The following is a 25,369-nucleotide window of genomic DNA, read 5'->3' on the forward strand; positions in this document are numbered from 1 at the left end:
TTTTGCAGCAACTGTGACATTCACTAGTAGAACTGACACACAAAACAAAAACTACACACTAACTACACAAGGCAACACACTAACTTGAGACTCCAAACACGGCAAACGTCACAAATCTCTCACGTATCAAAACTCTCTCTCTTTCGCTCACTCGCTCTCTCTCTCTTTCGCCGCTCACTCCTAAAACTTCCCCCTCTTCCAAAACGACCAAATGCCACATGTTGCCATATCATTTTTTGATTGGTCGACATGGTACATTTTTCCACCAATAGGGATGGAGTGTTTTTTCTTTTTCTTTTTTCACTCACAAGCAAAGCGTGTTTGCTAGCGCTCTCCATAGAAAACGCAGTTTTTACCGTTTCTTCTCGGAGTAAACGCCACTGTTTTATTCAGAAAAAACAAAAAACATCGGTTTTACGTGGCCTATCAACACAATTAAAAAACTGGTATATAGTTTGAAGTCCGCACGTTTGACCCAAGTTGAAATGGAGACTCTGGTATTGGTTGAGGTATTGGTTGTAGCGATAGCTAATAAAATCCAAACTGCTACTTTATTTAACAAAAAAACATATATAGTTACCTGTTGTACAAGTTACCTGTTTGCTACCAAAGTGGAAAGTATCCATAGAAACCCAGTTTTACACCATGCAGTAAAGTTACTTTCTAATACTGATACTCCTTTTTACATAGACATATTTTAACATGGGAGAGTATAAAGTGTATTTAAAACAATAAGAACCAGCAGCTTACACTGCCAAAGAAACAAAGCATGTTATATTTATACGACAGAAGCTTTTAATATGTTGGAGTATCCATGTCCAGTATGTGCATTTCAGGAATTGGCATCTCTACCCAAAGGAAGATGAGGCAGTGTTAATTCCCACAAAGTTATTTGGTTGTCAGTCTGTAGCTGTAAACTTAAGATAGGACTGGCCTGTAATTGTCGAGCATGAGGTCTACTCGATGGTCCACAGCTCGCTGAAGTCTCAGTCACAAAACATTTCATTATGTTCATTCAAAAAACTTTTTTTTTTCTCCAAACAAGTCTTAATTTGAACACAGAGCCCACACAGAGGTAAGGCTTCTGTGCCACAGCAGCTTTCAGTGCTTTGGTCCAAAGTCTGGTCTAAATGGCACCAGTCCTCTTCAGGTCAGTGGGCAGAGGGGACGCTCTGGTACTGATGGAACAGGTGAGGCTGGTGAGCTGGGAAGAAAAACCATCAAGAGTTTACACATGTAAGAGACGCCGTGAAGCAAAGAATCTGTGTTCTGTAAAAGGAGTACCTGATAGTATGACCCTGAAATCCCAGCGCTGTGATGAAGATGTTGATGAGAACTGTGAAGAAGACAAAGACTGTTGCTACATTATTCATTCTGTTCAGTTTGGCGTGTTTCCTCACATCGTTGAGATCGCACTTCACTGCTGACACACAAAACAGTGATGCAGTTAGCTACACTGATGACCACCAGAGTTATCAGGTTACTTATGGATTAGATGAACAGATACAGATGCATGTTTTATACTACTGTATGGATTTTATTAATGATTGTGTATCAAAAGTTAACTTGTCAGAAAGAACAAACTGGTGTATGTGGTCTTTCAGGTTATCTATGGGGCAAATGTAGGTGAGACACAGATATCTAGCTCAGCTAAATGTTTATTTTCCAAACTGTCGAGCACAGTAAAAATGTCCAAGAGCACTAAGACTGCAGCATCTACGCACACTTTAGTTTGGGTCCACACACAAGCGCCCACGAAGGACGGTTCATTGGACCACGGTCACAAGAGGGCGGTGTCCTGTTCTACGACGTAGCTCTTCATTTTTGTTTATTAGGAGGAAATACTGGCATGTGGTCCATCTTAACATGCTTTAGCCTGTATGCTCAATGCCAAGCCCAGCAGCTGACTAACAGGCGTGTCATACATGTGACTACTGGGAGTTCCAGTTCAGTGCACAAGCTTGGATCTGCAAAGTGTGCAACTGTATTGAGATCATTTATTATGTGAAACTTCTATTTTCTTTATGAATTCATATATTTGTTTTATTTATAAAGATGTAAAATACAGTTTTGGAAATGCTGCATGTAAAGGCTTTATGCCTTGTCAAACACCACTTCTGTAATGCCTGTGGACCATAAACTGATTGCCCTAAAACAGGCTTGGCCAACTCCAGGCCACGAGGGCCGGCGTCCTGCAGCTTTTAGATCTCACCCTGGGTCAGCACACCTGAATCACATGATGAGTTCATTACCAGGCCTCTGGAGAACTTCAACACATGTTGAGGAGGTCATTTAGCCATTAAATCAGCTGTGTTGGTTCAAGGACACATCTAAAACCTGCAGGACACCTATTGAGGAGTACTTGGTGTGGGCTAGTTCTTTTAGGTTCAGCAGTTAACAAGATGGTGTATCGGTCAGGATACAGGAAGGAAGACAACAGGCTTCCACTTTGCTGGATTGTCACCGCCAGCTGTTTTATTGCCACCTAGATGCTCAGTGTTGCCAGCAGTCTGTAGTAACAAGCAAATTGCCATGAGTATATAAATATATACAGAAACAGCTTCACTAAGATAAACATAAAGTAGTAAACGAAATAAACCAACACATCCATCTGTATATACACATAACATAACATATATGATTTGAACTATGCCAATCTTACATCTCTTGCTCCAAACACAGAAAGGACACAATTAAACACAGTGAGAATGCCATACATAGCTGAAACATCCACTCTAACTGTGAACATAAGGACTTTGGCGCCATCGTGTGGCCGAATAAAATTACTACATAATGGCGGCCGCCAGCGGCGCATGCCTCTAGTCACGAGATGAAAACTCGCTGCTATAACGCGGTAGAAAGTAACTAAAGCCGCGGCAAACATCAGGATCGGAAAATAAACATCTTTAAGGACATTTACCATATTTTCACGACCATAAGACGCACTGTACTAAAAGGCGCAGTCACAGTTATGTGTGCCATTACTGTATTTAACACACACATAAGGCGCACTTGATTATAGGGCGCATACAAGTATGCGTATTTAAAAATAAAGCGGGAGCAAACCTGAGTTTGGTACTCACATTTCTATTACCGGTAATTGTCATCATCAACAACACACAAGCATACAAGTGTGCATATTTCAAAATAAAGCAGGAACAAAACTGAGTTTGGTACTCACATTTTTATCATCAAACCCATCGAAGTCCTCATCCTCTGTGTCTGAATTGAACAGCTGCGCTAAATCTCCATCAAACATTCCAGGTTCACTTTCTTCACTGTCAGAGTCACTTTCCGTGCCGTGCGGCTCCTCGGAAATGATGCCGGCTTTTGCGAAAGCTCAAACAACAGTGCCAGCAGACATGTTAGCCCAAGCATCTACAATCCATTCGCAAATTGTGGCGTAACTCGCCCGGCGCTGCCTTCCACTCTTGGTGAAACTGTGGTCTCCATCGGTCATCCATCGCTCCCACGCCGCTCGCAGCCAATGTGTTTGCTGCAGTAGGAGAGGAAGATGGCCAGTTTTTCCTTATAATCCGCTGGAAGTTGCTGCGCTACCGTAGTCCTGGTCCGGATGGAAAAATGGCACCGTTTCATAAAACGAAAGCACCAAGACGGGCCTCCTTGGAAATGTTCAATTTTCATTTCTTCAGCTAGTGAAACTGCTTTTAGCCGAATGGTGACCGTCGAAACGCTTCTCCCGCTCGTTCTTTGCTCGATGATCCACCGCTCGAGTCTTTCCTCCAACTCGGGCCACCTCGCCTTATGTCCGCGGAAACTCAGCTGTGTTTTCTTGACCTGCCGCAGCTTGTTTTCTAGCTTCCTCCACTTACGAACCATCGATTCGTTAATCTTAAATTCTCTCGCGGCTGCTCGATTTCCATGTTCCTCCGCTTAGCTGATGGCCTTCAGTTTAAACTGTGCTTCGTAAGCATGTCTCTTTGCCATTTTCAGGGTTGTTAAAACAACGATGTCTTGCATAACGCACATACCTGTTCTTTTATACAGGTATGTGCGATTGTATATACCGCTACAGTCAACGCCCACACTTCACCCTTTAGCGTTCTCATGGTGTTCTCTACTACGTCCTCATTACAACACACAGGGCGCACTGCACTATAGGGCGCGCCGTACTTTTTGAAGAAAATCTAAGACTTTTAAGTGCGCCTTATGGTCGTGAAAATACGGTACTTCCAGTCATGAACTTAACACTCGGAGCATCACCGTGAAGGATGGCAACCAGGAACACAGCTTACGAGGTAAACAGAACTAACACGGAAAACAATCTCCCCTTCTCGAGCAGCAGCGCACTACCCCCCAGCTTCTGCCTACGTCATTTCCTACGGCTCCACCCCACACAATATTGCAGAACATAGACATAAAATCCCAGAGCCTTTTATACAGCCGCCCCCAAATGTGGTTACACATTTGCTCCCCCAAAAGGCTCCCTAATCAGTTCCAGGGGGCGACTTGCTATTCTTCTCAGTATCTCCGTCTTCTGATGGCACAGCAGGTAACACTACCAACCGAGCAACTGGTCTGGTGTAAACACGTCCCTTAACGTTCACATCAGCAGATCTGACAAGTCCATCATCACTACGATGAATCTTGATCACATGGCCTATTGGCCACAAGGCTCGAGGCAGTTGCGGATCTGCAACCATAACCACTGCCTTGTCCAGAAGTTCAGGAGGAGTTGACTGCCACTTCTGCCTCGCCTGTAAGCCAGGTAAGTATTCCTTGATGAATCTTGCCCAGAACTGATCAGCAAGAATCTGTGAGTGCCTCCAACGTCGTCGACTGAGGTTCTCTGTCTCTGGGTAGACCACCTGGGGTAGTGATCCATCAGGCCGCCCCATGAGGAGACTATTAGGTGTCACAGGGTCCACATCGGCCACGTCGGTGGAAACGTAGCCTAAGGGCTTTGCGTTAAGGATCAATTCCACCTCCAGCAGAACTGTAAGGAGTACCTCCTCATGAAGAGGTTGGGAACCCACACAGGTGCGGAGAGCCGCCTTCACTGAACGGATCTCTCTCTCCCATACACCTCCAAAATGTGGGGCTGCCGGGGGGTTGAACTGGAATCTGATCTTCTGACGGGCGAGCTTCCTTTGCAATGTCTCTGACATGTTGGCAAAGGCTTCTCGGAGTTCTCGTTCCCCCCCTTTGAAATTGGTCCCACAGTCAGACCATAACTCTGCCGGTGTCCCTCTTCTGGCTATGAATCGCCGAAGGGCCATGAGGAACGCATCTGCGTCTAAGCTACTTAGGAGATCCAGATGTACCGCCCTCATCGTCATACACTTAAAAATGATTCCCCAGCGTTTCTCGAGCCGTCTTCCTACCTTCACAAGCATAGGCCCGAAACAGTCAACACCGGTTGAGTAAAAGGCTGGTTTGTACAGTCTAAGCCGAGCAGCTGGAAGGTCAGCCATCTTAGGAACAGAGGGTTGTGCCCTCCAACGCTGGCACTCAGGACAGGTACGCTGTAACTTGCGAATTGCCTCTCTTCCACGCAGTATCCAATAAGACCTCCTCAGCTCCGCGAAGACCCGTTCGGGCCCTGGATGATGCAGATCAACATCATATTTCTGGATAAGCAGACGTGTGAAAGGGTGTGAAGGATCCAGGACAATCGGATGCAATATAGGTCCGTCAAGACCTTCTAGGCGTCGCAAACGACCCCCTACTCTGATTAGGCCCGCTGAGGTATCCAGTTCAGGTGCCAGGGTAAGCAAGCGGCTTCTGGATGGGACAGGTTTCCTTTCTGAAAGCAATGTGCACTCCTCTGGAAATGACTCCTGTTGAGCCTGCCGAAGGATGACCTGTTCAGCATTCTGATAGTCCCCTGCACTAGGTGGCGCAGTCGAGAGCCCCTGACCACAAAGCTCTTTAACAGTAACTTCCAAGAGCTCCTGCCAAGTCTTGCATGCCATTCCATCCTGACAGGTAGGTGTGGAGGTGATAGAGGTTCCACAGAAGACGGTCTTCCGGAGCTCAAGGTCGTCATTACTGGGCTCAGAGCTCGGGTTCTCTGGCCATGTATCAGGGCTGTTGAGCAGAAAGGGGGGTCCATTAGACCACCGATTAGGCTCTTTGAGCTCGGCCAGAGCCTTCCCTCTTGTCAGGTCATCCGCTGGATTACTCTCTGAGTCTATGTAGCGCCAGGTACAGTGTTCCGTCAACTCCTGTATCTCAGCTACCCTGGCTCCTACAAAAACCTTGTAGCGGCAGGACTGTGAGCTCAACCAGGTGAGAACAGTGGTCGAATCAGACCATAGGACTGTTCTCTCAATCGCTGAGGTGAGTTCCCTATTTAGGGTACTGGCCAGCTGCGCCCCCAGCAAAGCTCCGCAGAGCTCGAGGCGGGGAATAGAGAGAGCTCGTTTGGGGGCTACACGGGAGCGAGCTAGGATGAAGGTGAGGTGAACTTGCCCATCCTGTTCTACAGTCCTCATATAAGACACCGCTCCATAAGCTTTCTCAGAAGCATCCGCAAAAATGTGCACCTCACGGATGGCCCCCTTTGAGTTAGCACTGACAGGAACATAGGCACGTGGGAAGGTAAGGTGAGGTAAAAACTGAAGCTCCGCTTCCCAGTCAGATCAAGCTTGCAGGAGGGTGGAGGGAATATTTGTGTCGTCCCAACCATGCTTCTTATCCCATAGCTGCCTGAGGAGGAGCTTGGCCCGAGTGGTGAAGGGTAACAGATAGCCCAAAGGGTCGTACTGTGAGGCTAGGACTCTATAGATGTTTCTGAGGGTTGGCATCTCATAGGACACGGGCCTGTGCTTATAACCCAAGGAGTCGGTATTCCAGTCCCAGCTGAGCCCGAGCATGGTCTCTAGCGGGTTGGATTTGTCCTCAGCTAGCCACAGATCCAGACTCTGTGATCTAGCTTCTGGAGGCAAATGGCTCAGGACACTTGGATCATTACAAGCCCACTGACGTAGCTCGAAGCCAGCTGATTTCAGCAACTCTCTTAGCCGATCCACTAGATCTCTATCTTCTTCCGGTGAGCCAACACTCTGTAGGCAGTTGTCTACGTAGAAACACCTCTCGATGGAGAATCTCAGGCTGTCATCAGGCTGTGTATGCTCCATCACATGACGCTGCAGGGCGAATGTGGCGCAGCAGGGGCTTGAAGTTGTCCCAAATGGCAGGACCTGCCACTCGAAGATTCTAGGGGGTTCATTCACCTTTAAGTCCCGCCACAGGAACTTCAACAGGGGCCGGTCTTCAGGGAGGAGAAGTACCTGATGGAACATCCCCTTGATGTCTCCACTCACAGCTATGGGGTGTTCACGAAACCTGACCAGCACCCCCAGCAGGGAAGCTCCAAGAGTAGGGCCAGGCAACAGGAACTGGTTCAGGGACTGTCCAAGGTATTTATGGGAACAGTTAAACACCAGCCGATTCTTCCCGTTATGACTGACAAGATGATGCGGTATGTACCAGTTCTCCTTGGGCGAAGTCTCGTGCGTAACTTCCTTCACGGCTCCCGATTGGATCAGCTTCTGCATTTCTGCCCTGTAGGCATCGGCCCGACTTGGATCCTTTAACAGGCGCCTTTCTGTACTTCGAAGCATGGGCATGACTGATTCCTTTGGTGCATTCAATGGCGGCATCTGTAGGTGACGGAGTAGAGGTGTAGCATACCTGAAGACTCCATCGACCATCCTGCGAGTTGTTCTTGCCTCGAGCATTGCCACAGCCTGCTGATCCTGTTTCGACCGAGTGACCTCCTTCTCGGATCGGTAAGGCACCACATCCACCTGCCAGAGCCGCTCCACATGCTTGAGCAACTCGTCTGATTGGGCAGATGTATACAGGGATAGGACAGGCTGAGTCTGCCGCCCGATGAAAAGACTTGGCCCTTGAAGGGTCCAGCCAAGCCGGGTGTGGACTGCTGCTGGGCCCCCAGGTGGGCCGAGGCGGACTGGTTCTATGGGGGTGATCAGGTGTGGCTGGTCTGAACCAATAAGGAGCAGAGGCTTGGCTTCCTTCAGGGCAGGGACCGGGATCCCATGCAGGTACTTGTACTTCCTTCTCAGCTGATCGATAGGATAGGTATGGTGAGCTAAGTTGAGACGATCAGCTGTGAACGCTCCGTGAATCTTGTAGTAGGATCCAGGGTTGGTAGCAGCAGAGACGCTGAAGGATACGGTATGTCCGTGTAGCATCTGAATATCTTGGCGGACGGTTCGTAACGGCAGATCCTCCGGGATGCCTGTCAGACCAAGAGTCTTTGCAGCAGCGGGGAGCAGCATGGTCCTCTCTGAACCGTCATCAAGTATAGCAAAGGTGTCTAGAGTCCGCTCTCCATGGCTCAGAAGCACAGGTACAATCTTTAGCATGACACGATTACCAGCCCCATGGCGATCAAGGTAGAGTGAGCCCGAAGCTGAACTGGTTAGGCAGCTTTCCTCCTTTACAGCCATGCCAGCGTTGTTTCCTTCTGTCCTGGCATTTACCTCATGAAGAGCCAGCAGATGTTTGCCCTGGCACAGGCTGCAGGGTTTCTTTAGCGTGCACTGAGCAGCTAAATGAGTTCGGGCACAGCGCCAGCATCGTTTATTGACCTGTATCCAGTCCTTTATTTCCTCTTTGGAGAGCTTGGCTACATCATCACATTGGCTAAAATAGTGTTCTGTGCTCTCACAGTAGGCACAGTAGGCTTTGCTCTTGACCTTCCCTCTAGCTCGACTCTCCTTCGCTGGTGGAAAGGTGTGTTCTGATGGCCCCTTTAGGTTATGTAGGACTGTCACGGTTTGTCGGCCTGGACGGGCCTCAGCCTTTACACTGGTCCTTTCTCTACTGCTTCTTACGCCTGCTTGGCTGTCAAAGCCTTGACACCAGGACTCCTGACAAAGCCATGCAGATAGGTCGTACAGAGTGTAGGTGCTCCCAGGCTGCTTGAACTGGTGTCGACGAAAATCAGCTCTCTGTTCGGCAGGAAGCTTACTTATTAGTCGGGCAACGTGGGACCCACAGTTCAACTCCACTTCTCCTTCCAGTCCTAATGTTTGTAACAGCCCAACTAGTGACTGCACCTGAAGGGAGAACCTTTGGAAGGCTACTGTGTCACCTCGCCTTATTTCAGGACCATCTAGGACACTTGCTATCTTTCTCAAGGCGAGCTGATGAGGTTGTCCAAATTTGTCGTGGAGGGCTGCCATAGTGTCAGTATAAGGCTTAGGTGAGTTCAGGTAAGCATCGGCGATAAGTCGAGCTTCATCTAGCTTGAGGTGGTCCACAAGTATCTGATACTTGAAGAGCTCAGTAGCATTAGGAGGGAGTAGGTTCTCTAAAGCCATGCGGAGCCTAGCAAACTCAGAGGGATCAGAATGAATGAACCTTGGAATGGTTGGTTTGGGCCCCCTGTACACTAGCTCAGCTGAAAGAGGAGCAGATGAGTTATTGCAGTGCCCACTGGTTACTCCAGTGACCGGACAGGGGGAACTGGCTGGAACTGGCTTGGTTGGGAGAAAACCTGTCTTACTTGGTGTCCAGCAGGAGGGTGGCACAGATTGTTGTGGAGGGGCATGAAACGTGTTTCCATCCTTAACCACAGGGTCCTGATATGGGGAGCAGCGTTGACTTGGCAGCGAAGGCCCACCAGCGAAATACGCTGTGCGGGGTAGAGGGTGGTACTGTACACCATCATCGGAGAATTGTTCGTCAACCTTCATTTGGGAGAATCCTGTGTGCAACTCTTCCACCGGTTCAGGCCATGGTGGTGGGTCGGGCCACACCTCCTCATCCTCCTCCTGTGGCATTGTCTCAGGGGTGGTGTATACCTCTCCTGAACCGCACTTGGGGGGCTGACTGGTGCTATACTGTGAGGCAGTCAGCTGAGCCATATCCCTCCTCAGCAGGTGAGCCACTTCAATCAGCTCTCTGAGGTCACTCTTTGCCTCCTTCAGTTCTCTGAGGCCCTCCTGTAAAACTTGCTGTGACTGGAGTAGCTTCTCTCTTTCGGCCTGCAAGGCTCTAAATTCTGTATGGACTGGGTGTATTGAAGACCCTGGCCAATTGGAAGGTGCAAATTCAGGTGAGAGGCTCCTATTAAGGTCCACATCTTGTTCACTTCTTCCCAGTGGAGGGGGTGTATTGTAATACGTCCCATCCCTGTCGCTGTAGAGGGGTGGCGTATGACTATACTGAGGCTGAACTCTCCCGCTTCTTGTATGAGGCTGTGGGGTGTCCAACTGCAGCATTTCCCTAAAGGGGTGGCCTGTGTAGTTAACCTCAAAGTCCTCAAACCGGCTTGGTCGCCGTGTGTGGCGTTTAGGCCTTACATCAGGACATGTCGCTCCATCTGGCTCCATCTTGATAACTGCTATCCGGCTCGAAGGACCAATATTGAGGAGTACTTGGTGTGGGCTAGTTCTTTTAGGTTCAGCAGTTAACAAGATGGTGTATCGGTCAGGATACAGGAAGGAAGACAACAGGCTTCCACTTTGCTGGATTGTCACCGCCAGCTGTTTTATTGCCACCTAGATGCTCAGTGTTGCCAGCAGTCTGTAGTAACAAACAAATTGCCATGAGTATATAAATATATACAGAAACAGCTTCACTAAGATAAACATAAAGTAGTAAACGAAATAAACCAACACATCCATCTGTATATACACATAACATAACATATATGATTTGAACTATGCCAATCTTACATCTCTTGCTCCAAACACAGAAAGGACACAATTAAACACAGTGAGAATGCCATACATAGCTGAAACATCCACTCTAACTGTGAACATAAGGACTTTGGCGCCATCGTGTGGCCGAATAAAATTACTACATAATGGCGGCCGCCAGTGGCGCATGCCTCTAGTCACGAGATGAAAACTCGCTGCTATAACGCGGTAGAAAGTAACTAAAGCCGCGGCAAACATCAGGATCGGAAAATAAACATCTTTAAGGACACTTACTTCAGTCATGAACTTAACACTCGGAGCATCACCGTGAAGGATGGCAACCAGGAACACAGCTTACGAGGTAAACAGAACTAACACGGAAAACAATCTCCCCTTCTCGAGCAGCAGCGCACTACCCCCCAGCTTCTGCCTACGTCATTTCCTACGGCTCCACCCCACACAATATTGCAGAACATAGACATAAAATCCCAGAGCCTTTTATACAACACCGGTCCTCGAGGCCTGGGTTTGGACACCACTGCCCTAAAACCTTTGTATCCTTTTTACTTGGGTCATCTTTATACAATTCACTTTTAGTGTCAATTTAAAATTAGAAGGGCTTATTTCTTTTAAACCGATGACTCTTTTGCATGCAGCAGCATGCGAGACAATCCACAGTAGTGTCCCAGCTGCAGCCAAGCCTTCCTGTTCATCTCTGGAGATTTCAATCATGTTTCCTTGTCCTCAACTCTTCAATATTTTCACCCAGTATGTGGACTGTGTTATCAGGGAAAACAAAAGACTGGACTTACTGTATGCAAATACTAAGGATGCAAACACATCATCACCCCTCCCCCCACTGGGTCGCTCAGACCATAACGTGGTCCATCTGGTTCCCTCATACATACCTGGAGCCTGGAGTCCAGGTTTGGGCTAACAGATTGAACCAGTTCTTTAACAGGTTTGATTCCGTAGCCCTTTCCTCCCCCATCCACCAGAGCTCTTCACCTCTCTGCAGCCCCGCCCCCCATAGCACGAGGGACAACAGATGCACCTCACCTGCGTCCTTTCTCCCTCAACGACTCCACTGCCTCCTCCCCCCATGCGAGTCATCAGGAACCACCCACTCACACCCCACACTGCAGCCTCTCCGTCACAGCTGAACAGGTGCAAAGTCAGCTGAGGACGATGAAAACCAGGAAGGCCACGGGTCCGGATGGAAACAGCTCCAGACTGTTGAGGGACTGTGCAGATCGACTCTGTGAGGTTACCACATGTTTAACCTCAGTCTCAGCCTGGAGAGGGGCTGCCAGACTCTATAACTCAACATCCTCTGGTCACCTTACTCACCAGCAGAGGCGGAGCCAGACATTTGAAACACCCGGGGCTTATCCCTAAAGGGTAGTATGCATGTGGGATTTTTTTTTTTTTTTTTTTTTTGGGGGGGGTTAAATGACTGAAAGATTAATTGGCTCTGTTTTGAGTTTTGTTCAAAAAAGAATGACTTCATATAGGGAAAAATATATATCACATCTGCAGGACACCTTAAACTGGTTTTTTAATTAAGCAGCGAGGCAGAACAAAGTCGGGGCTGTATCAAGACACGAGGACTAAACCCCAATTCAACCAGACCCAGAACTGATCCAGAATTAAAACAGGACTACAACAGTTCAAAATCAGGACTACTTAGGACTTAACCAAGACAGAACCAGAATCAGAACTAGATGATAGTAGCACTAAAAATCATCACAGACCTGCACTACACTTATTTTTTAATTCTACCAAAGTACACTATTTAGATTCAGAAAAGTTTATATAATTATTTAGCCTTGTTGTGCAAACAAGCCTGCATAACTTAATAAATATATAACTTGAAAAATAACAAACCTAAAAAGAAACACTAGGTACGAGATACATGAGTACCTCTGATACGGTGATACTTTTGGTAAACAACCATGTGACTAACATGTCTGTCTCACCTGCTCTTGTTCCATCTCTGTTCTGTCCTCATTCTCCTTCTCCCTCTCTCTCCCTCTCTCTCTGCTCCTCTCTCTCCCTCTCTGCTCCTCTCTCTCTCTGTTCCTCTCTCTCTCTCTCTGCTCCTCTCTCTCCCTCTCTGTTCCTCTCTCTCTCTGTTCCTCTCTCTCCCTCTCTGCTCCTCTCTCCCCCTCTCTGCTCCTCTCTCCCCCTCTCTGTTCCTCTCTCTCCCTCTTTGTGCTGACAATCATCAAATATACAGTGGAAACCAGATATTTACACACCCTTCAGATAAAAACACAAACACTTTTTTAATTGTAACATCAAATCAGACTAAATGTTTATTTTTTTTAGACATAAACATATTTGTTAAATTTAAGAGTAAAGAGAGAAACTATCTGTATTTCTTAATTGTAAATGGCACCAAATTGTATTCAAAATTGAGCCACACTTCTGGAGCTCCACAATTCTTTTCCTGGTGTTTTGGTTGACATCTCTTGATTTTCCCATGTCAAAGAAACAGGCTCTGTGTTTTGCCTTATATGCATCCACAGCTGTGCCACCAATTTACTCACATTACGTTAGTAGAGTCCTACTAACCAATCAGAAGCTTCTTCAGCTCAGAATGGAATCGTCTGGAGTTTTCTCATTAATTAACAATAAACTTAGTGTATCTGTACTCCTAAATTTGATGAAAGTGATAAAAAATAGACAGCTCTGTCTCTCTTTATTCTGACATTTAAGTAATTCAAACGATATTTCAATATTTATTTATCCAAAACAAAACAAGTTTACTCTAAATTGATGTTGTACAGTAAAAAAAAATGTTCTTATGTTTTCCATAAAGTGTATGTAAATATCTGGTTTCAACTGTGAATATACTGCTGTGTATTGAAATTCCTCTTGTTTTGCATAGAAATATACTGAGCAACATACAAAGCATAATATATAAAATACACTGAAAAAAATGATTTTTTGGCCCTGTAATTATTATTTCAATTATCTATATAAATTTTACAAAAAAATACAAATTCAGTGCTATTACTTTAAAATAGCAGTTTTTCTTGTAGTGCATTACTTGAGGATTGTTTGTAATTATGTGTCCTCAGTTTTGTATGTAAATTGAATCATTCGATCCAAGTAATATTCACTAAACCAATTCATTGGCTTAATTAGTTGATATTTCCAAGTAAAATGTAATGGAGTGACATCAGTGAATATGGCCACCTTCTCTGCATTCGGAGCATGACGTCAAAGCCCCTCCCAACATTTGAGCGGTCTTTCTTCAGACATACCATGGTGGTCCACATTTCGACGGTTGGTAGACTTGACGGAAACGGGAAGAAGTGGAACCATGAATGTAAGTTTTAAGCGGAACAAACTTTGTACGTTCCTGTTGGCTCACCTACTTAAGTCAGTTTCTCCGCACTGAAAGCAGCTGCGCTAGCAAATAGTGTATTTTCCTGCTAGACTTGCTGACTAACTTTCCTGGCAGGAGGTATGTCCAGAATTTCCCACAGCACTTTACAGCTTAGATGGCCACCTAAACAACACACGCCTGCTGCCTTAACTAACGTCTTTGTGAATAAAACGACCACAGTCCAGTTTAAAATAATTGCTGCACCGCTGCCATGAGGTGTATTTTGAAAAAAAACAAACAAAAAAAACCAAAAAACGATGTACGCACTCGATTTCACTCAAGTCTTCATATTGACCTGTTTTAAATTTGACACCGAGCTGACATATGTAAAAACATAAATAAATAAAAATAATAATAATAATAATAATATCAGTGTGCATCCTTGAGTTAGTAGAAATTAGTTGAAAAGCATATAGCTAACCTTTTTTTTTTTTTTTTTTTTTTTAACAGAACATAGGACCTTCTGACTGCTAATTTGAACTCCACAAGGTAAGATCAAATTAGTAACGATTAGGTTTAACTTGTCACATAATTTCTTTGTGTGGCAGTTTGGTTTAATTTTGAGATGATTAATTTGTCTGTTTAAGGTGCCACAACATGAGATGGATGTGTAAGATATGTAGCTTTGAGTCAGAGAAGAGGTTGGGATTGTTAAAACACTACAGACTGAAGCATGGAAATGGTGGTCGCAGCCAGTCAGTCCCATGTCTTCACACTGATTGCCCTTGCTCGTTTAAAACATTCAATGCCCTGAAGACCCATTTGTCTCGACACCATGTGAAGATGGTCACACAAAGTGGACCTCTTTCATTTACTTGTCTACTTTGCTGCTCTGTTTTTTTTAATTCAGAGAAGCAGTATTTTGAGCATCTTAACAACCACTTAAGGAAGTTTGAAGTAGTTGCATGTGTCTTCAAAAACTGCAACTTCAGTACAAATATTTATTCCACCTTTGCTACTCATAGACACAGAAAACACCAGTCACACACCCTTGAGGATTTTAAAACTGAAGTATTAAAAAGCAAACCTAATGAACCCATGTTTGCTCAGGATGAGACCGGTGAGGAAGAGAGCTTAGAGCTTTGGGATGGGGAACCACAGGAGTTGTCTCACGATATAAAAGAGAAATTTGGCCATCTATTTTTAAAGTTAGAAAGCATGTTCAATGTCCCAAACAAATGCATTGATGAAATAGTAGATGAGCTTCAGTTTATATCCACCTCTGCATCTGGTCCACTTTTAAGAGATGTGGTGGTATCCACCTTGAAAAGCCATAATTGTGATCTGGATCCAGCCATTATCTCAGATTTAGTGAAAAATCTTTGTGAGACACACCCTATAAGTACTGCCTTGGGGACAGGTGGCCCTTTCACAACTTATTACAAGAGAAGAGAATTTATGAAGAAGCATTTTTCAGTTGTTGAACCAGAAGAACACATACTTGATAAAAAAAAGGGCAAAACCTTTCAGTATGTCCCAATATTGCCCTCCTTGGTGCAGGTCCTAAGTAAGTCTTTTCAAGAAAACACATTTGAAGTTGAAAAAAAAACTGAAAATGACTTTAAGTACCAGACATTTCGTGATGGATCTCACTATCAAAACAACAAGTTTTTCTCTGTAGAGGAGAACAGAGTGAGTCTCATCCTGTACGTTGATGACTTTGAGGTATGTAATCCTCTTGGGACATCTCGAAAAAAGCACAAAGTCACAGCTGTCTATTGGGTGTTGGGAAACATTCCGGTGCAGTTACGTTCCACATTGACATCAATCTACCTTGCAATTCTGTGTAAGGCTGAAGACACCAAGCAGTTTGGATTCCAGCGAGTTTTAGAGCCACTGTTAACAGATATCCAAAGCTTGGAGAAAGATGGTCTTTTTGTTCCAGCATTAGGGAAAGCCATTAAAGGGACTGTGGTCAGTGTGGTGGCAGATAATTTGGGGGCGCACTCTGTGGCAGGATTTGTCGAAAGCTTTGCAGGGTCATACATCTGCCGGTTTTGTGTTGGGGAGCGATCCAAGTTTCAGTCCAATGAAGTGAGATCTGGGTCTTTTCATCAAAGAACCAAAGATCAACATACACTGCATGTACAGACAGCTGTGTCTAGTCCAGATCACCCTCATTGTTATGGTGTAAAAAAACAGTGTGCATTGTCAGAAAAACTTGAGCATTTTCATGTTACATCTGGTTACCCTCCAGATGTTTTACATGATCTGCTGGAGGGCATTGTTCCAGTGGAACTGGCTTTGGCATTTGATAACTTGATCAAGAAAAAATATTTTTCTCTCATAGAACTGAATGATGCCATTTCCAATTTCCCATACAAGTGGAGTGATAAAACAAATCGCCCTCATCTCATTCCTGCTAACTTTTCGACTCGAAAATCAGTAGGGGGCAACGCACATGAAAATTGGTGCTTATTACGTCTTTTGCCTCTGATTATAGGTTTAAAAGTACCCCAACAAGAGCCTGTATGGCAGATGCTGATGACACTGAAAGACATTGTGGACCTTGTCATGTCTCGAGCCCATACTGAAGAAAGCATTTGCTATCTTGACAGCATCATTTCAGAACACCGAAGCAGATTCCTTGATGTTTTCCCCCAACATAAGCTCATTCCCAAGCACCATTTCCTTGAGCACTATCCTCAGCTCATTCGGGAATTTGGCCCCCTAGCTGCCCTCTGGACAATGAGATTTGAGGCCAAACACAGCTTTTTCAAGAAAGTGGTCAGACACACTGGTTGTTTCAGGAATATTTTGCTGTCCCTTGCAAATAAGCACCAGCTCATGGTTGCATATCATCAATCACATTCTGTCAAATCATCACTTGCAGTCACAAAAACAACAGAGGTTTCTTTAGATGTGCTTAAGGATGATCTAAAAGACCTGGTGAAATGCAGATTCCCTGCTGTTACATCTGTGCATGTTGCCAATAATGTGTGCAGTTTAGGCACCAACTATGCAGTGGGAATGTTGTTGTGTTGTGGTTCCACTGCAGGACTGCCTGACTTTTCTGAAGTGTTACAGATAATGGTGATTTGTAACAAACTGACTTTTTTCGTGAGACAACAAAATACATGGTACAATGAACACCTGAGGAGTTATGAGCTGGAGAACACAGGGAGTGTGCAGTTACTTGAGCAAAGAGAGCTTAAAGATTTTTATCCTTTGGCTTCATACACCCTTGCAGGAAGACGCCTGACAACTTTAAAGCACCACATTTGCCTATCCTTTTGAAATGTGAGGAGAGAAGCTTGTGAATAAATGTCTATGTAGTTCTCTTCTCTGTTGTTGCAGCTTCTTCCTGTTGATATGGCACCCTCAGCGAAACTGCGGATAATTTTTGGGGAGGATGATGTCCACAAACTACTTTTACCTGCAGGAATCCCAAGCACACTTCAGGACCTCAATGATGTTCTTCGAGAGACATTTGATATTACAGGACCATTCACTGTTATGTACCAGGACATGGATTTCGACGGTCAGTTCTTCACTTTGACCTCGATTGAGGAAGTACAAGATAAAGCTAACCTCAAAGTAGTAAAAACTGAACCAGTAATCTTGAGTCTCACTACTGTGGACATGTCAGAAGTCGAATCTCCAGTTCCACTATCTACAGAAGCAAGCTCCTCCTCATCTGTATGCGACACAATCCTGTTGTCCTCCCCAGATGAGAGTGGACCATCCTACAGGTCTAAGCCATGGCCATTTAAGTTTGAAATACCAGACTTCTCTTATGATATAGACCTTGCACTGGAAGCAGGAAAGCAAGCTTATGAAAATGATGGCACACTTTTGAACAACCCAAGCGTAACTAGTAGCATTCTCGAGAAGCTTGCAGAGACTATATTTGGCTTCACAGCATATCCAACTGGCGTCCAGATTTTAGCTGTTGCTGAAGCCTTGGTAGCAAAATACCCATGCCTCAAAGAGCCAGGGTCTTTTAATGGCCTATATGGTTGGCAACAGAGGATAAAGTATAAAATGGGCAACTACAGGGCAAAGTTAAGAGGTCGGCAATTAGCCATTCCAGAGCTTGAGGTGAACACACTGAAGAGACGATGCTCCAATGAAGAGGGTTCACTTAAAGGCTTTAAAAGGGCAAAAAAAGCTGAAGTCAACTATCTGCCACCACTGCCATTCGGTGAGACTGAGGAAACCTTAGAGATGGAGAGACTAGATTTGCTGAAGGAAATGAAGAAGAAGAACAATGAGAGGGCAATTAATGAGAAAATGGAGAAGTCTTTCGCTATGAGAAGAAAAGAGGTTGTCAAGGATTGCCCCGCAATCCAAGACCTCTTAGAGAGGTGGCCTTCTCTGTTCTGTGAAAATCAGGTAAATCCAGTTCTTGTTCATGCAGCAACTAAGTGTATGTGATATCTCATGAGTCATCTTTGACATGATTTTGTGTTTTTATCTCTCATTTCAGATCAAAGAGGAGTTTAAGCGAATAACCACAATTCATCTGGAGCGAACGTTTTTGTCCAGATTGGACGGGTACACCACCAAACTCCTGGAGATGTTTCGAAGGAAGGGCGGGACTGCAGGGACCAAAATAAAACCAATGTTGGACTCACTGAATAAGGTAAAATTTTAAATTATTTTAATTACATAATCTAATGGAAACGATGAGGTCATACACTGAGAATGTATCACTCTTATTTAAAGGACAAGTTTGTTATTTTACACTTAAAGCTTTGTTTTCAGATTGTTTATGATGAAATTGAACGATTTTGATTGAAATTTGGACACATGCTGCTGGCCCGAGCTTTTTTGGTTTCTGTGGTAGCACACCCCCACCTCCACAATGGCTTCATACAAAGACGTGAAACTCACCGAGTGGTCAGGGGTGTTCACTGATATGTTCACACACAAATTGCTGCAAAAATGCTTTCCAACAGGTGTTTTACCATTTGTTGTAAAACTGTGGACCTATTTTTTTTAAACGCCTCACACCTGTACATTCTTCCACCGAGATCTTGAATAATAGAATAGAAAAGCGGCGGACTAATACCGTACATCACAGCACATCTAATACAAGTCAATGGAGTTGGACAAAAACTACAATAAAAACCAGTTGGAAAGTATCTTTTGCAGCAATTTTTGTGTGAACATAACACTCCTGACCACTCGGTGAGTTTCACGTCTTTGTAAACGACAGTTTTATGCGTTTTAGGAAGGATTGTTCCAGTGCACCTATGCAGCCATTGTGGAGGTGGGGGTGTGCTACTACAGAAACCAAAAAAGCTCGGGCCAGCAGCATGTGTCCAAATTTCAATCAAAATCGTTCGATTTCATCATAAACTGAAAACAGGGCTTTAAGTGTAAAATACTGAACTTGTCCTTTAATCTGATCAGTGTCTGTGTTGGCTGAAACTGTTCTCCTGATCCTGACACTGTGGCCACAGTTAACAATTTATGCACATGATTGTCTCTACAAGTGTATACAAACCTGTCATCTCTCCCTTAATATTCACTCAAAAGCAGAGAAATTTACAGAATTTTCAAAGTGACCCTCTGAGTGCAGCGAGATCCCTTCCTGCTGCCCATAGACTCCAATACAATTATTTCCCAAAATATTAGTCTTGTGTGTGGGAATTCCTGTCCTTGACTGGCTAATATTGTGATAGGAGGTACTGATACGTTGCGAAAAATTCATTTGCATGTCCAGTGATGAGGCAGAAAACTTTCCTCACTGGGCAGAGACAGTTTCTGGACCCACAGATTATGACATGCACTGGACTCTTGTCTTAACACACATCGTTGAGAAATTCATGTTAAGTTGCACACTTCACAACGTTAGAATGTAGCTGCAGGCTTACATTCTCCATGGGTAACTTTCTGTTTACATCTGTATGTGCTGTTATGTATGTATGTTACATATGTTATGTTGTGTATTTTCTGCAATAAATTTTCTATTTGTGCTTAATAGCATCATGTCGATGGCAGAAGGGACATTATCATTCGTTGCTTAGTTGAGTATCTTGGAGAGAGTGGAGAGGAGCTGATCAAAGACCATCAGGTATCTGATGATCATAATGACTGTATTAAAATTATTGTCTAACCTTATAATCTGGTCTTCACTTGTGATGATATATTGAAGGTCAAAGATTCTCTACGATCGTGATGTTTTTTAAAAAAGACTCAAAATTAATATTTTTAATCAGGCTTTTAACTAATTTCTTAAATCTTTATGCTCTTACCCTTTATTTTTTAAATCATATTTAATCTTTATCTTCTCTGCCTTAAACTTTAACTTGCCTTTTGTCTGATTTTTTTCTGACTATTTAACGATCACTTATTAACTTTATTTTATGAGCAAAAGAGTATTTAATTTGATTATACCTTTATAACCTATTTTAATGATTTAATGGTTCTGGTCTACCAACACGCGTGCCGTCCCATGGACAGCTGCAGGCTGGATGGCCCCCAAAAGTGTTTTTCTTTGTCTCAGGGTCAGCCTCTGTGAAGCACGTTCTGTAACTTTACGTATGAAAAGTGCCATATGAATATTGTTTGATTTGAGTTTACTAAATTGAGTATACCTCTTTTTTATTTTTACATTTTTTTTCTCTTAGCCTTTTCTTTTACTTGGAATCTATTCTAGCTATTTCTAATTGTGGTTTGTTTGTTTTCACAGGACGTCAGCCAAGAAGCATTGAAAGAGGACTGCAGTAATCACATGATGAAGATCATCGTAATCCATCCCAGTGTGGCACAGGAAAACCAAGATCCTGTGAACGTGTCGGTCATCATTGAGGGGACAGAAATTCTGGAGGACTGCGGAAGTGTGACAAACGCTTGCCTCCTGCTCATGGGTGTCATCTATGCTGTCAACTTAAGTTACCCACTGAAACTGAAATATACGTTTGAGGTATTTCAGAAGCTGTTTCTTGAGCTTGACATCCTTAAAATGTCACCAAAGGTCCAGTCTCTCCACAAGAAACTTTTAGCGTGAGTGTTCCAGTGTTATTTGTGCTTTTGTCCAGCACAATTAATTTGTTTGCATTTTGTCTGTTTTCTGACAGTAATTTCAAGTGTTGCTCAGTTTTATACAAGTTCTTTCTGTCCTGAACGTTCTGAGAATGTCTGCAAAGGTAGTGATTGCAACTGTTAATGGACAGAGTTGATGTATGTGTTCTGAAAGTTGATTAGAAGAAAGGGGACAGTGCACACTGAGTTTTTGAATAGCATGGTTTTTTTTGTACATGTGTATATGCTCTGTTTTGAAATTTGCGAGCAAGAAGTTCTATGGCCATGTTTTTTGTGGTTATAATGTTATGTAGATATTTTAAATATATCTATGCCATTTCAACTGTGAAATAAAAGTGTCCCTTAAGCTGCAAATATTTGTTTTGGAAAATATTGATTTATTATTTAATAGAATAATAAAAATATTTATTCATTTCGATTAATATTAACTAGTACATTCATAATAAATATTACTTAATAATTACATAGAATATAACAAAGAAAAGATGAGTAAGAAACACAAAGAAATATCAGCAATGTTCACTTGGGTTTTGTAATTGGATGCAATGGTATTCTGAGTAAAAGTTACAATCTATAGATGAGTATTGCCAGTGCAATTTACTTGTGTATTTCACATAAAAAATAGATGGTTCTAGTAAGTAAATATTACTTAGAAATAGCCCGAGTAAAGATTACAAGCACTTCCTGTGTGGAAAAAGTTGCCTAGCTTTTTTTAAGTAAATGTCACTCCAATTTTTTTTCAGTGTAACATCTACCAGAGTTTTTTCTTTGAAAGAAGCTCCTTATGTCCATTCTTGTATATCAGTGCATTACTGAAACCGATTTATTTAGCCGTGGAGGGTAACAACTGAAAATATGAAATAAACACACATGCTAAGACTCTCTAAAAAAACAGCATTGTTGTTGTTCGGCTTTTCATTTCGCCATTTGTTGATTCACTTGAAGAGCAAATAACGTAATATGGGTCAAGTGATCAGTTTGACATCAATCTTTCGTGATACACCCTCATATTTACATTATTTGTACAGTAAGAATGATTTGCTTTGGTACCTGGTCGAACTTCAGTCTCCTCTGTCTGCCTGGCTCCGTTTCTCCAACAGCGCACTGGCTCAGGCAGCAGCTGCCCCGCCCCGCTTAGTGTCTGAGCTCGGATCATACCAATATTAGGGGGGGGGGGGGATTTACGCACAGTCGTAAATTCCCCACAGTGTGCACTATGTGCTTCGAATATTGTGTGTAGTTTTTTGTTTGTCAGCCAGGCAACTAACTATAAAAAAATTACACTCCAAAAGACCCCGGGCTTCTGAAAAAACAACCCGGGTTTAAGCCCAGTAAGCCACCCCCCGCTCCGCCACTGCTCACCAGCTTGTTTGTTCTCTGCACATTTCATACATCGCTCTGTGCATCGTTACCTGTATATACGAACTGCACTTGCTTATGTATATAGGAACACTTTGTGTCTTCCTTTTATATTTTATATTGCTATAAGAACTGTAACACCCACATTTCTCATCCGTGGGATAATAAAGGTTTATTCTTTTCTATTCTAAAAATACTTTGAAAGCATTTTTCACTCAAACTGGAATAAGACAGAGAGAAGCACAGCTGTTCTTTAAGCCGTTTTCATTCAAAGTCAATGATGTCACTTGCCAATGAAGACGAGCAGCAGCCCCACTATGACCTGTAACGCGATGGACAGGGTCAGCAGCACGATGAGGGGGACGTAGACACGATACTGCGGACCCACATAAAGGACGGTCTTCAGCTGAGACGAGCTGGCATTTGAGCAAGGCCACGTCCAACATGCTCTGAGCCGCACTCTTCTTAGTGGCGTAGTGATTCATGTCAATAGGTCGGAGTGCTTTTCTAGGCCGGGCCTGTGAGAGGACGGGTTAGGTATGAGAGCAGGAACACAAATGCAAAGTCAAATAACTTTCACAATGTTTCTCCTCTCTTTAACAGTGTGACGTCTCTGTACACCTGTCCACGCTTTTTTCCACACATTTAGTTACCTGTCCCTGAAGACATGCATGTGTGGAGAACGAGTTGAACTGGTCCCGTGTCTGAGCTGATAAATCCAGGTGACCGCCGCCATGTATCTCAGAAATACTGGGAGAAAGTTTCAACCAGCTGAGACATTTAGGTCTGGGAAGGGATCTCAAAACTGGATTATAGATGGCAGACAATTGGTGTCGTAAACCACCGCCTCTGTTCAAAGATGGTCGCTCCTGAGTTTCTCTGATACACCGGCTACATAGGGGATGACAACGTTGTTGCGTCTGTCTTTCTTATCCTCCCTCGCTGGTGTCTGATCTTCTTTTCTGTGCATCTTTATTATAGATGGCAGACACCAATTGTCTGCCATCTATAATCCAGTTTTGAGATCCCTTCCCAGACGCCTTAACGCCCACTCACATTCTGGGCCATCTGACCTCAGGAATTCACATGATAGGGTGGGGCCAGGTTTAACAATGAGCTCACCCAAAACCCTGGCTGATTAGGTCCCACACCCGCTTTCACACCTTGGCTCATGTGATTAGAGGATCACCAGGGGGTCCTTTGTCCCTCTTTGGGGGGATACTCCCACTGGGTTTAAATCTGGGACTCTCGGCCATTTGACCTTAGAACTGAAGAAGCTTCTCAGATGAGAGGTGAAACGTCTTCAAGCAACTTAAAGAAGTCCAGACGCTTTTCTTTCCAAGCTCCTTAGACTACGATGACCTGGATGACTGAGAACCTTCACAGACATATGGAGTATCTCATCTTTCTCAAATGTCTCTTAATATTGCTGTACATGAATCAACACGAATCAGTGTGTCAGCCTGCCTGCAGCAATGACAAGAATTATACGTCCTTTACTGAGGTGCTCTGTTGGGTTCACAAGGGATTTTTTATCCTTTTGTTCCCATTATGATGGATTCAGACCAGTTTAAAGTTTAAAACCTAAAAACTGTGATTAGAAAACAGTTTCAACATTTCACCAAAAGTGAAGAGTTCAGCTGTTTTTAAATCTCTTTGATCAGAATAACATTTCTCTGCTCCTGATTTTAGATTTTTATTTATTCGAATGTGTTCCAGTCTCATACTGGGTGTACGAGCTGGACAGACTGGTTTAGCTCCCCTCTGCTTTCGTTTCAGCCAGTGTCTTTAGAAAGGCTCCCCTTGTAAACAGGGTGGATGAGATAGCTGCTCTCTGTCACATGAACCAGGCCGAGTAGAACTGTGTGAGATAGAGTGGCTGCTGGTCTGAAGGCTGAATCACACCACTGTACATGAGCTTGAAGCCATATATACATGAGATAGAAAACAAGGATAAGTTGAGCTCACGTTCATGTAATAAGACCTTTGAACTACTGTTAATAATTGTGGCGTGATAAACAATGTTTTCATTTCTGTTTTCTTAACATGTAGTCGAGTGTTTAACAAAATATAGAACAATAAATATGAACTTCACAGTACTCAGTTACAGATCAGGAGAGTAGATTTAAAAAGCAGTATATATGACCCTGATGAGCCCTCATTCTTCCATGTTTGTTACTCTCTGAGCACCTAGACTGTGCCCTTGCTCTCTGTGGTGACCTCAGCTTTGGACTAATGAAGACGCGAACAGGCTCAACACAGCAGGAACTCGGCACACTCAGCAGTCCACCAGTTACCCTGTACATGTGTAATGACGAAGTTGAATCCTAATAATTAGACAGTACATGAGTGATTTTGGTCTTTGCGCCACATGGCGCTTCCTTCACCCCAACCATAGGAACATACTTTCTTCTCACACGTGCATCACTCCCACTCTGCTCTGGAGTATTTCCCAGCACGACTGCAGTGAGATGTGATGTGACCACTGAGTGTAAAATGGTCCGTTTCAGTAATCATCATAAACAAAGAAGCATAGCAACATGTTTAATGTCATCAATGATTTCTCCAAAAAACGATGTAAAAACTCTCGACCCACCAACACTTTCTGTTTCACACAACAACACGTCAGCCATGCTCAGATTAAACAGAGTGTCTGACTGCAGTGACCACACACACGTCTGTCCCTCACACCTCTGTGAAACACGTCCAAGCTGTGCTGTCTCCGTCTTAACACCACCAGAGCCTGCTCGCTGAATCTGATGAGTCCCTCTGAATGACGCTATGAACTAAGCTGAGACAGAAAGTCTCCAATTCACCCGATAACCTTCTCCAGTTGATCAGCTAGTGGAGAAAAAAGAGGAAACAGATAATAAACAATATGTAAGAAACTCTAAATATAAGTATTAAACTGACTTACGTAACGTGTGCTTCTCTGCTCGGCTCCAGTAGCGAGGCTGCGTTTGAAGCTGCTTCAGCTCCT

The 25,369-nt window shown here is 43.9% G+C and overlaps 1 protein-coding gene and 1 pseudogene across 2 annotated transcripts; one reads left to right on the forward strand and one right to left on the reverse strand.

Annotated features, from left to right (window-relative positions):
* Positions 1-714: 714 nt before the first annotated feature.
* On the reverse strand, positions 715-25,369 carry LOC134632876 (ninjurin-1-like; annotated as a pseudogene).
* LOC134632875 (uncharacterized) lies at positions 13,902-21,288 on the forward strand. 2 transcript variants are annotated; one of them, XM_063481725.1, is made up of 6 exons: positions 13,902-13,977; positions 14,488-14,526; positions 17,335-18,372; positions 18,467-18,622; positions 19,970-20,059; positions 20,678-21,288. In XM_063481725.1, exons 3-6 carry the CDS (start codon positions 17,350-17,352, stop codon positions 20,993-20,995), a joined length of 1,587 nt encoding a protein of 528 aa, XP_063337795.1. In that variant the 5' UTR covers positions 13,902-13,977; positions 14,488-14,526; positions 17,335-17,349; the 3' UTR covers positions 20,996-21,288. The 2 variants fall into 2 exon arrangements, with proteins under 2 accessions (XP_063337795.1, XP_063337796.1); XM_063481726.1 differs by lacking the exons at positions 13,902-13,977; positions 14,488-14,526 and having other exon boundaries at positions 16,998-18,372.

This window comes from Pelmatolapia mariae, linkage group LG8 (assembly GCF_036321145.2).
Source record: "Pelmatolapia mariae isolate MD_Pm_ZW linkage group LG8, Pm_UMD_F_2, whole genome shotgun sequence".
Classification (NCBI taxonomy): Eukaryota; Metazoa; Chordata; class Actinopteri; order Cichliformes; family Cichlidae; genus Pelmatolapia; species Pelmatolapia mariae.

Coding starts and splice junctions, on each gene's coding strand:
- LOC134632875 (XM_063481725.1), top strand. CDS start 17,350: ATGGCACCCTCAGCGAAACTGCGGATAATTTTTGGGGAGGATGATGTC. Junction 18,373..18,466: donor CTCTGTTCTGTGAAAATCAG/GTAAATCCAGTT, acceptor CTCTCATTTCAG/ATCAAAGAGGAGTTTAAGCG. Junction 20,060..20,677: donor AGCTGATCAAAGACCATCAG/GTATCTGATGAT, acceptor TTGTTTTCACAG/GACGTCAGCCAAGAAGCATT.